At 34.9% G+C, this 14,020-nt stretch overlaps 1 protein-coding gene and 1 pseudogene across 2 annotated transcripts; both read left to right on the top strand.

The window, feature by feature from the left end:
* The first annotated feature begins 293 nt into the window (after positions 1-293).
* On the top strand, positions 294-10,297 carry LOC132173905 (pectin acetylesterase 8). Of its 2 annotated transcripts, none has more exons than XM_059585574.2 (13): positions 294-528; positions 1,654-1,775; positions 1,923-2,005; positions 2,896-3,025; positions 3,136-3,215; positions 3,334-3,420; positions 3,497-3,621; positions 3,721-3,781; positions 4,086-4,139; positions 4,224-4,301; positions 5,139-5,244; positions 5,870-6,015; positions 6,171-6,568. In XM_059585574.2, the coding sequence occupies exons 2-13, from the start codon at positions 1,655-1,657 to the stop codon at positions 6,297-6,299; spliced, it is 1,200 nt and encodes a 399-aa protein (XP_059441557.2). In that variant the 5' UTR covers positions 294-528; position 1,654; the 3' UTR covers positions 6,300-6,568. The 2 variants fall into 2 exon arrangements, with proteins under 2 accessions (XP_059441557.2, XP_088370302.1); XM_088514176.1 differs by lacking the exons at positions 294-528; positions 5,139-5,244; positions 5,870-6,015; positions 6,171-6,568 and adding exons at positions 1,225-1,406; positions 9,039-9,144; positions 9,772-9,917; positions 10,073-10,297.
* A 1,736-nt stretch (positions 10,298-12,033) lies between these two features.
* On the top strand, positions 12,034-13,728 carry LOC148587039 (protein FAR1-RELATED SEQUENCE 5-like; annotated as a pseudogene).
* Positions 13,729-14,020: the final 292 nt, after the last annotated feature.

Genomic DNA, 14,020 nt, shown 5'->3' with positions numbered 1-14,020 from the left:
GGGACCTAAGCGTTTAGGAGAACAAATTTGTCTAAATTTTTTTTTCATAAGAATATAAATACAATATTACCATCATAAATGTACTAAATGGATCTCCTTCAAACCTAAGCTCAAAATACCTGTCACTCGTTTATGTAAGAACGCGTAAAACGATAAGATTCCTGTTGATGTCTCTCACGTTACGGATTGCATGCTATTTGGGTCGGGTCTACCCACAAACCCGCTACATACCCACGAAAATAAACTAATCTTTTTGGGGTGATTTGTGCGAAGCGAATGTGTGTCGGCCCTTTGGCTCTCTGTAAATAGTTTGAGCGCTTTCGTGTGCGTGCCAGTGCTTATATTATATAAAGCACTTTCTCCTTGAAGAAGCCACCGCCCATTCTTTCCCTTCATAGGCTTCATTGTTTGAATTGGTTTTTGCATTCTTTTGGGAGCTCTAGAGAGCAGAGCAATGCTCTGAACTGGGTTCCTCTCACATTCTTTTAAAACAAGCTGGTTAAGATTTCCTCCCGTTTTCTAGTTCAGGTACTGGGTGCGGTTCTCATAATAAATTACTATTTTTTTGATCGTTGGGTTCTTAAATTTGGATTCTTTTTCTGTTTCTAAGTTGATATCAGAAGTATGGTCTTTCAATATGGTATTTTGGATTTTTTTTTTTTTTTTTTTTTTTGGATGGTAAATGAAGTTGCTAATCTGCATTTTGTGGTTATGTATGTGTATAATGGGGAAATGCTGGATGTTGTATTAATTTATCTTCAGATGTATGGGATAATGGGAATGTTTATTTTGGATATTTCCACTGAAGGAAGCAACAGTACTGGTGTTGTTTGTAAGCATTATTGAAGTTGTTGTTCAAGATGCATTTGGTCTTTTTTCTTTTTATCAGAGAAACTTATCAAGTGGCTTTAGCTGATTGAAGTTATTGATTTCTGAATTATAATTATGAAATATGATACATCGCTAATTGCAAATATTAGGCTGCAGCATGCAATTGGTTTTCTATCCTTGGTTTGAATTGCATGTGTTATTGTTAGAGATAACAATGGCATGCTATCTTCTACTTTCCCTTTTTCTTTTTTTCTTTTTTCTTTTTTTTTGTACATATAATTTGTTTATTAGATTTTTTTTCTGTCTTTTTATTTATTTTTTATTTTATTTTTTATTGATATAAGTGTGGGAAAAGGTGAAGAAAACCCTCTCTGCTCATTGATCTGGGAGAGTTTCAGTCCTTCATCCCAAACTCATCTATCCCAACTTTGCTATATTTTGTCGGTGCACTATGATATAACTAGCATCTAGAAGGAAAGTTTGAATATAAAATACAAAACGCTAGATTTGGTTAGTTGAGGTAAATTGTAAACCTTTTTGTTAGATTTGATGAAATTGGATTTTGCTTTTGTCAGGTAACTCAAGTAAGAATATTACACTAATCTATTTCATTTTTGAAGAGTTGAAGATGATTGATCTATGGTTAGTCATATTATAGGATCCTCGTTATTTCAAACTAGGAGGGGGTGGCTCATGAAGCTTAGCTACTTGTTTATCAGTTTTCTTCAATATCTTTTGTCTTTTGATATGTTTTCCTCTGTTTTATCTCAATTTTGTTCAATATTTTTTGTCTTTTGTATCACTAAAATTTTATACTTGCAGAATGGCCAGTGCAATATTAATCCAATCGTTAAATCTTCTATTATGTACACTGCTATTGCTCAAAACAGAAGGCTTTAACGTAGGAATTACTTATGTCCAGAATGCGGTAGCAAAAGGAGCTGGTGAGAAACTTCTTCCAGAAAAAAAAAAAAAAAAAGATTAAAATAGAGCCTTTCATATTTTCCTTTCAGATTTCAGTTCTTCCCATAAATAATAAACTCTATCAAATATTTGTTTCATTGTGTTCTGAAATTTGACGTATTCTGCAGTTTGTTTGGATGGAAGTCCGCCAGCTTACCACTGGGATAAGGGAGTTGGTGCAGGAATTAACAATTGGTTGGTTCATATAGAGGTTTGTCCTTTTGTCAAACCCTATTTAGCTATTTCTTGTTGGGTGGTTTTGGCCTATCTCAACCTTCAAAGCTAGCTCAAGAGGTGATACTTTTCCTCACACTTATAAACTGACTACCTGCCCCTTCTACAACCTATGTGGGATAACCCCAACAATTTCCCCCTCACGTATCGGGCCCTGGGTCGGAACAACGACAACCCGTTTCTCCCATGAACTGTTGGGCCGAGACTTGTTGGTAAACCTGGGCTTTGATACCAGTGTTGGGTGGTCTTGGGTCTTTTTCAACCTCAAAAGCTAGCTCAACCCCAACAATCTCCCCTCACACATCGGGCCCTGTGTTGGAGCAACGATAATTCGTTTCTCTTGTGAACTGTTGGGCCGAGACTTGTTGGTAAATTTAGGCTTTGATACCAGTGTTGAGTGGTCTTGGGTCTCTCTCAACCCCAAAAGCTAGCTCAAGAGGTGAGACTTTCCCTCACACTTATAAAGTGACTACCAGCTCCTTCCATAACCGATGTGGGATAACCCCAACATTTCCTTACTAACTAAAGAACAAATGGCATAATGCTTGGACAGATTGCCAAAAGAAAGAAGAAAACAAGATAAATGCTGATACTGAAGCAACTTTTCTAATGCCAAATTGTAAATTTCATTCCATTTCTCCTATTCTTATTATGAATAAAGGGAGTAGAGAAAGCTCACCATTGAATTTTGATAAAATATTTTGTGATTTGAATCTTACAAATTTCTAGCTCTCAAAGGCTTTAATAGTTTTGGTTAGTTAAACACTTGCATTCTTAGAAAATGGATAAAATTTTAATGCTCTAAGATCTATCTATTTATCTATATATTTCTTCTGTCACCGTCTGATCTTTAGCTCTGGTCCATAGGGAGGTGGATGGTGCAACAATGTTACCACTTGCCTTTCTCGCAAGAACACTCGCTTGGGTTCATCTAAGCTAATGGACACGGAGATTGCCTTCTCTGGCATTTTGAGTAAATACCAAAAGTTTAATCCTGGTATGACTTGATAGTTATTAATTTAGTTATCTTTTTCCAGCATGTATCATCCCCCATGCTCCCGAGCTTCACCTTTTAACGATATTAATAGAATCTCTTTTAATATCCAGATTTCTACAACTGGAACAGAATCAAGGTTAGGTACTGTGATGGGGCATCATTTACAGGCGATGTGGAAGCAGTAAATCCAGTAAGTTATTTGAATTTCTCTCAGAATTTCAAGTTTTAGTTTTTCGGCAGAACCTGGCTCCATTGTATTCTTTGTTTATTGTTTTGGTTGGTTTTTAATTAGATTATAATTTGATCAGGCTACTAATCTTCACTTCAGAGGAGCAAGGGTTTGGCTTGCTGTCATTGATGATCTATTATCAAAAGGAATGAGAAGTGCTGAAAATGTATATCCTATAATCATTTGTCAGCTTTAATGCTCTGCTACCCGTTCCTCTAACTTGTTAAGACTTTTGCCTACAGGCTATTCTCTCTGGTTGTTCGGCTGGTGGATTGACTTCTATTTTGCATTGTGATAGCTTCCGAGCTCTCGTACCTATTGGTGCTAAGGTTAAATGCCTGTCAGATGCTGGTTACTTTATTAACTCGTAAGCTCATATACCCTCCCTTCTATCTCTACTTTATATTCTAAACTCTATGAAAAGTTGCACATTCATGTAATTTGACTCTGAAACATTGCATAACAGGAGGGATGTTTCTGGAGCACAACACATTGAAGGAATCTATAGTGAAGTGGTTGCAACACATGTATTGATGCTCTCACTTCTATGTTGCAATTTTTTGATTTGAGCTTTGAATAGGAAATTTACCTTTCAGTTCTTTCTAAAATTGCTACTTATATTAAAAAAAAAGGTTCTTTTAACAGTTGCTCAATTATTCAAGTGTTTCCCTTTTTTATATGTCTAGCTAGAAAATGTTACCTATTCTTACTTTATGTCTCTCTTTCAACAAAAGGAGAGCTTCCTTTAATTTTTTTTTTGTTCAAGCTTTTGTCCAATCCAAAAAGCAATACCTGATTCTTAAATGTAAATCTCTCTCTCTCTCTCTGTAGAATTCAGCAAAGAATTTGCCTCTATCTTGCACTTCAAAACTAAGACCGGGGTTGGTAAGTGCGTCTATTCTAGTATTATAGTTTCACATCTCACCATTTCTTCTTCAATGTCACTAATACTTTTCAACTATATTGCAGTGTTTCTTTCCCCAATACGTTGCACCGCAAATCCGAACACCGATTTTTTTGGTAAATGCAGCCTATGATTCATGGCAGGTAATCTCATTCTAATCATGATAAAGATAACTATTTATAGAAAGAAAAAAAATTGATTTCATGTGTTGCACATGCCCTTCTTCCCCTGGTTCTAGTTTCTTGCTAGAAATTTTTTGAAATGAAATTGATACACGTGATAGATCCATTGCCTTGGTGATGAACTTAAGGAGTACACTGAAAATTAGAAAACCTGCCACATTAGCTCGTTATAGGATGTATGAACATCTTCTAGACTTAGTGTCTCACTTATTATTGGATTATGTACAATAAGGCCAGTCCATTTCTCATCCTCCAATATTTAAAAGTGGGGATGATATTGGTGTGACTGTCCATTTTAGAGGGTGTAGACTTCTGGAGCAACATTGCTGATATAATTTAAACTTTAAGGAAGCCAATTTCTATGCCATCTGAGCCGAGGCTTGGAGCCTATAGTAATTTATCCTCTTTCGCTAGAAATGTTTATCTTTGTTGTGCATTGTGATTTTGATCTGGTTAGACCTTTAGTGGTGGAGAATTTTTGCATCATGATGTCAACTTTGCGTTCTGTTATGGAATGGGGCCAAGGCAGGTAGTTTAATGTTGCCAGATCTAATTGTTTAAAATTTGGAAGAGTATATTTCTTTTTTAACATCTTAAAAACAGGATCAACTGAGCTATGAAGATGGGTTGCCTACCTCAATTGCCTGATTTGAATGTGTTTTAGCATTATCTGTCACCTTAAATACTGATGATATATAGTAACACATATTATAAATGATTTTGTTTATGGTTTTTAGTATTCATTTAGAGTAATTCACTTTCATTCTTCTAATACCTGAACTCATTATTTTCTTCCAGATAAAAAACATTTTGGCACCTGGTGTTGCTGATCCCCATGGCCACTGGCATAGCTGCAAACTTGATATAAACAACTGCTCGCCCGGTCAAATCGAAACCATGCAAGGTGAATACCAGTAGCCTCTTTTCTATCCTTAAGCAACTCTTCAAGGAGGCAAGCATAGTATCCCTCAGGAATATATAGTACCGTTTCTTAATAACATTTTTATAGCTTTTAAGGTCTTGTGAAACAATCTCTAAACCCTCAATCTAAGGAATTCAATTCTTCTTTTCTGGTTAGTGTAGGGAATCTAGTCATCATCTGAGAATTTGGTCAAATTATAAGCAAGAAAAATAGCCGAATTGGATTTAAGCTTATTTAGGCACCGACTCAGAATAGCCTTTCTACATGGTAAGGTACAGCATTGACAAGACAAACCAGCTTCCGGAAATTTTTACTTATTCTCTTGATGTTCATTTCCAGATTTTAGGGCTGCAATTCTTGAGTGCATTGAATAGCAGAATTTTTTTTTTTTTTTAATATCCTTTGAGAACAGTATCTCGTCTTAATCACATTTTATCAGCAAGAAGAATATCCGAACTGGGTTTCTTTCTGGCTGGTCCTGTCTGCCATTTATACAAAAGCTTTCAGGGAGCAACCTAGAATAGCATTTCTTCATCATAACGTAGAGCATTGATGATAAGAATTGGGTTCCAAAAATTTTACTTGTTATCTTCATGTTTGTTTTCAGATTTCAGGCTGCAATTCTTAAGTGCAGTGAATGGACTAGGCGCCTCTTCATCTAGAGGATTATTCATAGACTCTTGCTATGCCCACTGCCAAACCGAAACGCAGGAGACATGGTTAAGGACTGATTCTCCATTGCTGGGTAGAACAGTAAGATGCAGCACCTTTCTCTTCTCGATCTGTTCTTCATTTCTTTTTTGTCATTTACATTTTTCATAATCTTCTTAATTTGTTTCGCTGTTCTTCCCTTGTCGACGATCTGCAGAAACTAATTCCATTTTTATGTGAAAAAAACTATTCTGCAGACAATTGCAAAGGCAGTTGGAGACTGGTTTTATGATCGGAGTTCCTTCCAAAAGATAGATTGCCCTTACCCTTGCAACCCGACTTGCCATAACCGTGTTTTCGATCCACAAGAACACCCAGAAATATAGATTTATTATGTCAAGATATATGTTTTTATGAATGATAGTTATATGTAAAATGAGCTTAAATAAGTAAAAAGAAAAAAAAAAAAATGATGATCGATCAAGTCTTTGAAATAAGCAAAGGCTCCACTTCACCAAACTTGTGTGCTGGGAGTCTTCCATCATTGTTTATGTATTAACTTATTACTCTCAATCTAATGCTGGGAGTCTTCCATCATTGTTTATGTATTAACTTATTACTCTCAATCTAATAGAGGCATTCGCTGTTGATCTTACTCTGAGCATCTATATGGTCAACACAATGTTTTTGGATGATCTTTATATTATCTGAATGTTAATTTCTTAGCATTCTCTTCGTTATTTATTTATTAAAAAAAAAAAAAAAACGAGTACATAGTAAACAAAATGCTAAGAGATTGACACTTAAAAATGTTATATACTATATTTTTATTCCTAGTCTTGATAAGAATCCTAATTAAATTAGGGGTTTCATTAAGAGTCCTTATATAACTATGATTAGGAGTCAAATCATATTAGGATTTGACGACAAAAAACTAATTATCTATGAGATGGTTAAAATTTTGAAAAGAAATTGTTTTGTAGTAGAAAAATCACATTGTCGTATAAATTTTTCATATAATTTTTATGTGGTCCAACGGGTCTGATCTTGGGTTGTTTTTTTAACAGTTCTAATCTATAGACTATAGTTGTTCAACATTGCCCAAAAAGTTGGACCCTGTTTCGTGACTCGAAAGCTAACTAATGTTATTTTTCCCACTAAAAAGTGTATGAATTTTCCTAGGAGAAGTTTAATCAGGTGAAAGATTACGTCTTCTATTTCTATTGAGTTAAAAAAAAAAAAAAATAGTCTATGAATTCCCATCTTTTGAGAAGTAAATCTAAGCCGTTAAACAATTAAAGCTGATTGGGTGACAGCTTAGAAGCAACCCAGGTGAAACTGCACCTAACAAGTGGCTGGCGTGCATATATGCTGACAACTTTATTGGGCCCCACTCACACTCATCACCGTCAATCACGTGGTCCGACCGTCAGCAATCCCACTTCCGGGACCGGCGAGTCACCATCTGCCACGTAGTCAACCTCAGGCGGGGACCCAACAAATCCATCGCCTTCACACTCACCATGCAGATGCAGTGACAATTTGTGTTGTATAGGTCAAATTAAAATTTTGCGTTCAATTTATATTGAATTTATGGGTTATATCAAAAATTATAAATTTTTATGTTACTTGTCAAGTTCGGATGGTGTTGAAATATAAATATAAGACTATATATTAAAACCATAATTTAATGCATTTAATTAAATAAGTTAAAAGATGGAGCCAACTTTGAGAGGCTAAGCCCCTATCTAGCCTTTCTCTAATATTGCCACAACCCTGATGATGATTGCTCCAAGTAAAATGATTACCCTTAGAACCTAAATCAACCAGGGCATTTGAATGGACGAAATCAGCAAAGTCGTTATGAGAAGAGGACACGTACAAATGATTTACCCCCACTTTTCTTAGATTGGGAGAGGATGGAGTTAAAATCACCCAACAACAGCCACGGAAGGGGACGCTCTCACGGTGATAACTGCCATTAATAACCCCTTGGTGTTTAAAGATTGGAAGTTTTCTAGTGTTGTGGAGGATATTTCTCTTATTTTTTCTTCATTTTAAAGTTGTAAGGCTTTGAAAGTGTTTCGTTGTGCCAATTTTATGGCACATTGGTTTGCTAAGTGGGCCACTTCTAATCTTGTGTTTTGAAAACATTCTCATAGGATCTCCCATTCTTTCTTTTCATTCGGATCAAGAGTGGGAATGATCCTCCCTTGTAGCATTTTCCTGCATTTGATTAGAAATAAAAAAAATAAAAATTAAATAAGTTAGATTTCACAACTTTAATCCGATAATTTCATGTTAAATTCATATTGAATTCACAAATCATGCAAAAAATTACTGGCTATAACCAACGATGAATGCTATCTCTTCGTCTCTCAAGATTATAAGAGCATCTTATAATCATAATTTTAGCAAAGATATATAGATGTGTGAGACTAAATTGGTCAATGAAGATTAAAAGCTAGTTTTAAACCTTTCTTTTCCAACGTTTTTGCTGAATTTGATCATTAATCCTAATCATCTTAACTAGAAAATGTGATTGAATTTAATTAAGTTTTGTGTTAATTATTTATTATTTAAATTATACGTGTATATTCCATAAATATAATTAAGAAAAAAAATATAATTTAGCTTCCCAAACTATCAACCATTTTCATTTTAGCCCCATAATGTTCAAAAGGTGATAAAGTAGCCTCCCAAATTACTAAACAGTTGCAATTTGGCCACTCCATTAGTCATTACGTACAGTTGCAATTTATCCTCTTTCGCTAGAATCGTTTGTCTTTGTTGTGCATTGTGATTTTGATCTGGTTAGACCTTTAGTGGTGGAGAATTTTTGCATCATGATGTCAACTTTGCGTTCTGTTATGGAATGGGGCCAGATCTAATTGTTTAAAATTTGGAAGAGTATATTTCCTTTTTAACATCTTCAAAACAGGATCAACTGAGCTATGAAGATGGGTTGCCTACCTTCAATTGCCTGATTTGAATGTGTTTTAGCATTTAAATACTGATGATAAATATTAATACATATTATAAATGAATTTTTTATGGTTTTTAGTATTCATTTAGAGTAATTCACTTTCATTCTTCTAATACCTGAACTCATTATTTTCTTCCAGATAAATAACATTTTGGCACCAGGTGTTGCTGATCCCCATGGCCACTGGCATAGCTGCAAACTTGATATAAACAACTGCTCGCCCGGTCAAATCAAAACCATACAAGGTGAATACCAGTAGCCTCTTTTCTATCCTTAAGCAACTCTTCTTGGAGACAAGCATAGTATCCCTCAGGAATATATTATATATAGTACTGTTTCTTATTAACATTTTTATAGTTTTTAAGGTCTTGTGAAACAATCTCTAAACCCTCAATCTAAGGAATTCAATTCTTCTTTTTTGGTTAGTGTAAGGAATCTAGTCATCATCTGAGAATTTGGTCAAATTATAAGCAAGAAAAATAGCCGAATTGGATTTAAGCTTATAGGCACCGACTCAGAATAGCATTTCTACATGGTAAGGTACAGCATTGACAAAACAAACCAGCTTCCGGAAATTTTTACTTATTCTCTTGATGTTCATTTCCAGATTTCAGGGCTGCAATTCTTGAGTGCATTGAATACCAGATTTTTTTTTTTTTAATATCCTTTGAGAACAGTATCTCGTCTTAATCACATTTTATCAGCAAGAAGAATATCCGAACTGGGTTTCTTTCTGGCTGGTCCTGTCTGCCATTTATACAAAAGCTTTCAGGGAGCAACCTAGAATAGCATTTCTGCATCATAAGGTAGAGCATTGATGATAAGAATTGGGTTCCAAAAATTTTACTTGTTATCTTCATGTTTGTTTTCAGATTTCAGGCTGCAATTCTTAAGTGCAGTGAATGGACTAGGCGCCTCTTCATCTAGAGGATTATTCATAGACTCTTGCTATGCCCACTGCCAAACCGAAACGCAGGAGACATGGTTAAGGACTGATTCTCCATTGCTGGGTAGAACAGTAAGATGCAGCACCTTTCTCTTCTCCATCTGTTCTTCATTTCTTTTTTGTCATTTACATTTTTCATAATCTTCTTAATTTGTTTCGCTGTTCTTCCCTTGTCGACGATCTGCAGAAACTAATTCCATTTTTATGTGAAAAAAACTATTCTGCAGACAATTGCAAAGGCAGTTGGAGACTGGTTTTATGATCGGAGTTCCTTCCAAAAGATAGATTGCCCTTACCCTTGCAACCCGACTTGCCATAACCGTGTTTTCGATCCACAAGAACACCCAGAAATATAGATTTATTATGTCAAGATATATATTTTTATGAATGATAGTTATATCTAAAATGAGCTTAAATAAGTAAAAAGAAAAAAAAAAAAATGATGATTGATCAAGTCTTTGAAATAAGCAAAGGCTCTACTTCACCAAGCTTGTGTGCTGGGAGTCTTCCATCATTGTTTATGTATTAACTTATTACTCTCAATCGAATAAAGCCATTCGCTGTTGATCTTACTCTCAGACGATGTTTTAGGATGATATTTATATTATCTGAATGTTAATTTCTTAGCATTCTCTTCTTTATTTTGTTTTGTTTTTTTGTTATTTTGTTATTTTTTTATTTTTAAATCCAAGTACATAGACAAAAATGTTAAGAGATTGACACTTAAGAATGCTATATATTACATTTTTATTCTTAGTCCAAATAAGAAACCTAATTAAATTAGGGGTTCTATTCAGAGTTGTACTATGGAATCCTAATCCCATTAGGAGTCCTTATCTAACTAGGATTAGGAGTCAAATCATATTAGGATTTGACGACAAATCACCTGCGAAAAAAAAAAAAAAAAAGAAGAAAAATACTAAGTGCTCTCTTAGTGTTCTCCATTGTGTCATCCTAGTCCTAGTGGCCTAGCTTGAGGCTAGTGGGGTGATATATGTGAGAAATGCTAGAGATTTAGACATTTTTCCCGAATGTAGTTTTCAAAATGATGTGGAGCCACGTGGTTGGTGCCACGTCTGTTAAATTCAAACAAGTCCAAAAAAAAAAGAAAAAAAAGATGGCCCACAGAGACTATTGCCTTTCGGTTTGGCAATGGAGAAATGGTGCATATTGTGTCAGGAATGATGGGGACAGAGACTATTGATGCGTAAGATGACAAAAATTCAATAAATTTTTTTTTCCCTCCGACGTTCCCACCAAAGAGCACCTCCCTCCCTCCATAACATTCTTGTGACCCACCAGCCACTCCACCACCGGACACCATCACATGCAATCCATCGTCTTTAAAGGTAAATTTTTTTTTTTTTTTTTTTAGAGATATTTTAGGAGTTGTTGATGACATCCGGTTGTTTGATTGCTTTCTTACTAGGACTCTCCTACAAAAATTTAGACATTTTTTTGTATTTGACTTACTTGATTTTGTTTTAATGATAATATTATATCTCTCTTTTTTTGTTTGTTGTTGTTGTTGTTTTTTTTTTTTTTTTTTTTAATCATATATTGAATGGAAGTGTTTTTTTTTTTTTGGTTAATCTTGGATTTTTGAATGGAAGAACAGTTATTTAGCTTTCTTGTATAGGGCAATCGTTTCAATGTATAATTTTTTTTTTTTTTGGCGGTAGCGTGGAAGATGATCCCTCTTTGTCTTATGTGGTGTATATGGAACGAAAGAAATGTTAGATGTTTTGAGAATTCCACTAGAACTGTAGAGAAACTTATTCATCTTTTCTTCTTTACTCTTTACTCTTGGACGGCCGCTTAGCTTACTCCTTTAGTGATTAGTTTTTCTAACTTCCTCTTTCATTTCTCTCCCTCTTAGGCCATCTCTTTTTATACTTTCCGTGTATATAGGTTACGCCCCTCTGCGCTTTTGCTTTATATCATTATTACTTATAATTTTTATTTTTTATTTTTTATTTTTTTATTATTATTTTTTTTAATGTTGATTGTGGATTGACTGGATTGAAAAATGTTAAAGGGTTAACAACCTTGGTGCTTAGAACTAATGAACATTGTTTGACTTTTGTTTCTTTGATAGAGAGGTTCTTTTAGCACAAAAGTTAAAGAGTTAATTTCTCTCCATCAAGTTAGGATCTCCTTTACTTTGACATTGATACCGAGTTCAATAATGAATGTGAGCAACAATGAAGCTCTTGACCGTCCTCTTGGCCCTCAAATTGGTTAGTTAAAAAAACAATTTGCTTGTATTGTATGATTTGTTAAACTTATGTTAATTGTTTCCTTTTAACTTTATTTAGATATAACCATTCTTGAAAATCAAATAGTTGAAGAACCAACCATTGGTATGATGTTTGATTCTGAAGAAGATATTTTTTCATATTATAAGTAATATGCCAAGCAAGTAGGTTTTGGTGTGACAAAAAAGATCTCGTAGACTTGGAGATGATGGGAATGTAAGATACTTCACCATTGCATGTCTTCATGAAGGCAAGTCAAAAAGTAAAGCATCTAATATCGTTAGGCCAAAACCAATGGAGAGAATGGGGTGCAAGGCAAAGATCAATGCAAAAGTAAGTATAGATGGAAGATTTACATTGTCTAGTGTCGTGCTTGAACACACTAATGTAGTAAGCCCAAGCAAGACAAAATATTTTAAATGCCATAAGAGGTTAAATTCTCGTGTGAAAAGAAAGCTTGAGCAACTAGATGATGTTGGAGTCCGTCAGAGTAAAAATTACAAAGCTCTTGCTATTGAAGCGGGTGGGTATGAGAATCTTCCATTTGGAGAGAAAGATTGTCGAAATTACATTAACAAAGTAAGGAATGAGTTACTTTGAGAAGGAGATGCCGAAGCATTGTGTAACTATTTAATGAGAATGCAACAAAAAAATGACCGCTTCTTCTATGTCATAGACCTTGATGAAGAAAGTCGTTTGAAAAATGTGTTTTGAGCAGATGCACGAAGTAGGGCAGCATATGAATCTTTTGGAGATGCCATAACATTTGACACTACATACTTGACTAATAAATACAAGATGCCGTTTGCACCTTTTGTTGGAGTGAATCACCATGGTTAATCCATACTTTTTGGGTGTGGGTTACTATCAAATGAGAATACCGATAATTTTGTGTGGTTGTTTGAAACATTGTTGAAATGCATGTCAGACCGAGCTCCAAATGCAATTATAACTGATCAAAATAGAGCTATGCAAGTTGCAATTAGGAGAGCATTTCCAAGAGCTAAACATAGATTTTGTTTATGGCATATAATGAGCAAAGTTCCGCATGAGCTTGGATATATGGTGAGCAGCATCAATGGGTACCGGGATATGTGAAAGGTACATTTTGGGCCGGAATGTCCACTACACAACGAAGTGAGAGTATAAAGGCCTTTTTTGATGGTTATGTGGGGCCAAAGACTCCGTTGAAGAAATTTGTTGGAGATTATGACAATGCTTTGATGAGAATGGTGGAGAACGAGCGTCTATCTGATTTTGGTTCGTACAATAAAATGTTTCCACTGATAACTCTTCGTTCTATTGAGCATCAACTTCAAGCTATTTACACAAATGAAAAGTTCAAAGAAGTTCAAGAGGAGTTTAGGGTATTCATGATGTGTTTGCCATCCTTACTAAAATGCGAAGGTGCGATTTCTAAATATGAAGTTATTGATTGTGTAAGAGTTAATGGTGACTTCACAAAAGAAGTAAAATATTGTGTTTACTTTAATGACACTGAATGTGAGGCAAAATGCACTTGTAGATTGTTTGAATTCAGAGGAATCATGTGTAGACATGCCCTTATTGTTCTTACCTTGGTGAAAGATGTGAAAGACTTGCCATCCAAATATATTCTTGACTGACGGAGGAAGGACTTGAAACAAAAATATACTTTCGTTAAAAGTAGTTCTGACGATTTGAGTGGCAATCCTAAAGCACAAAAATATGATGATTATGCAATGATTTTTCTGAAGTAGCATCTCTCGCGTCATATTACAATGAAACCTATATGACAATGAAGGCTTGTGTACGTAAGTTAAAGGAGGAATTGCTTTGTAATGGGTTAAGGAGTGTAAACAGTTTGAGTAGTGCACCTTCTCTTCACATTCTGGGTGGATATTCGATTTGTAATGAAGCAACTGATGGGAGGCATAA

Source organism: Corylus avellana, chromosome 3, assembly GCF_965113065.1.
Source record: "Corylus avellana chromosome 3, dhCorAvel1.hap1.2, whole genome shotgun sequence".
NCBI classification, from domain to species: Eukaryota; Viridiplantae; Streptophyta; class Magnoliopsida; order Fagales; family Betulaceae; genus Corylus; species Corylus avellana.
The sequence above is the reverse complement of the archived record's forward strand: the minus strand, read 5'-3'. Positions and strand labels throughout refer to the sequence as shown.

Excerpts from the sequence above, each read along its gene's own strand:
- LOC132173905 (XM_088514176.1), top strand. The coding sequence starts at position 1,381 with ATGAAATTGGATTTTGCTTTTGTCAG. Across the intron at positions 3,216-3,333 it reads ATGTGGAAGCAGTAAATCCA|GCTACTAATCTTCACTTCAG; the intron begins GTAAGTTATTTG and ends TAATTTGATCAG. Across the intron at positions 4,140-4,223 it reads CAAAACTAAGACCGGGGTTG|TGTTTCTTTCCCCAATACGT; the intron begins GTAAGTGCGTCT and ends ACTATATTGCAG.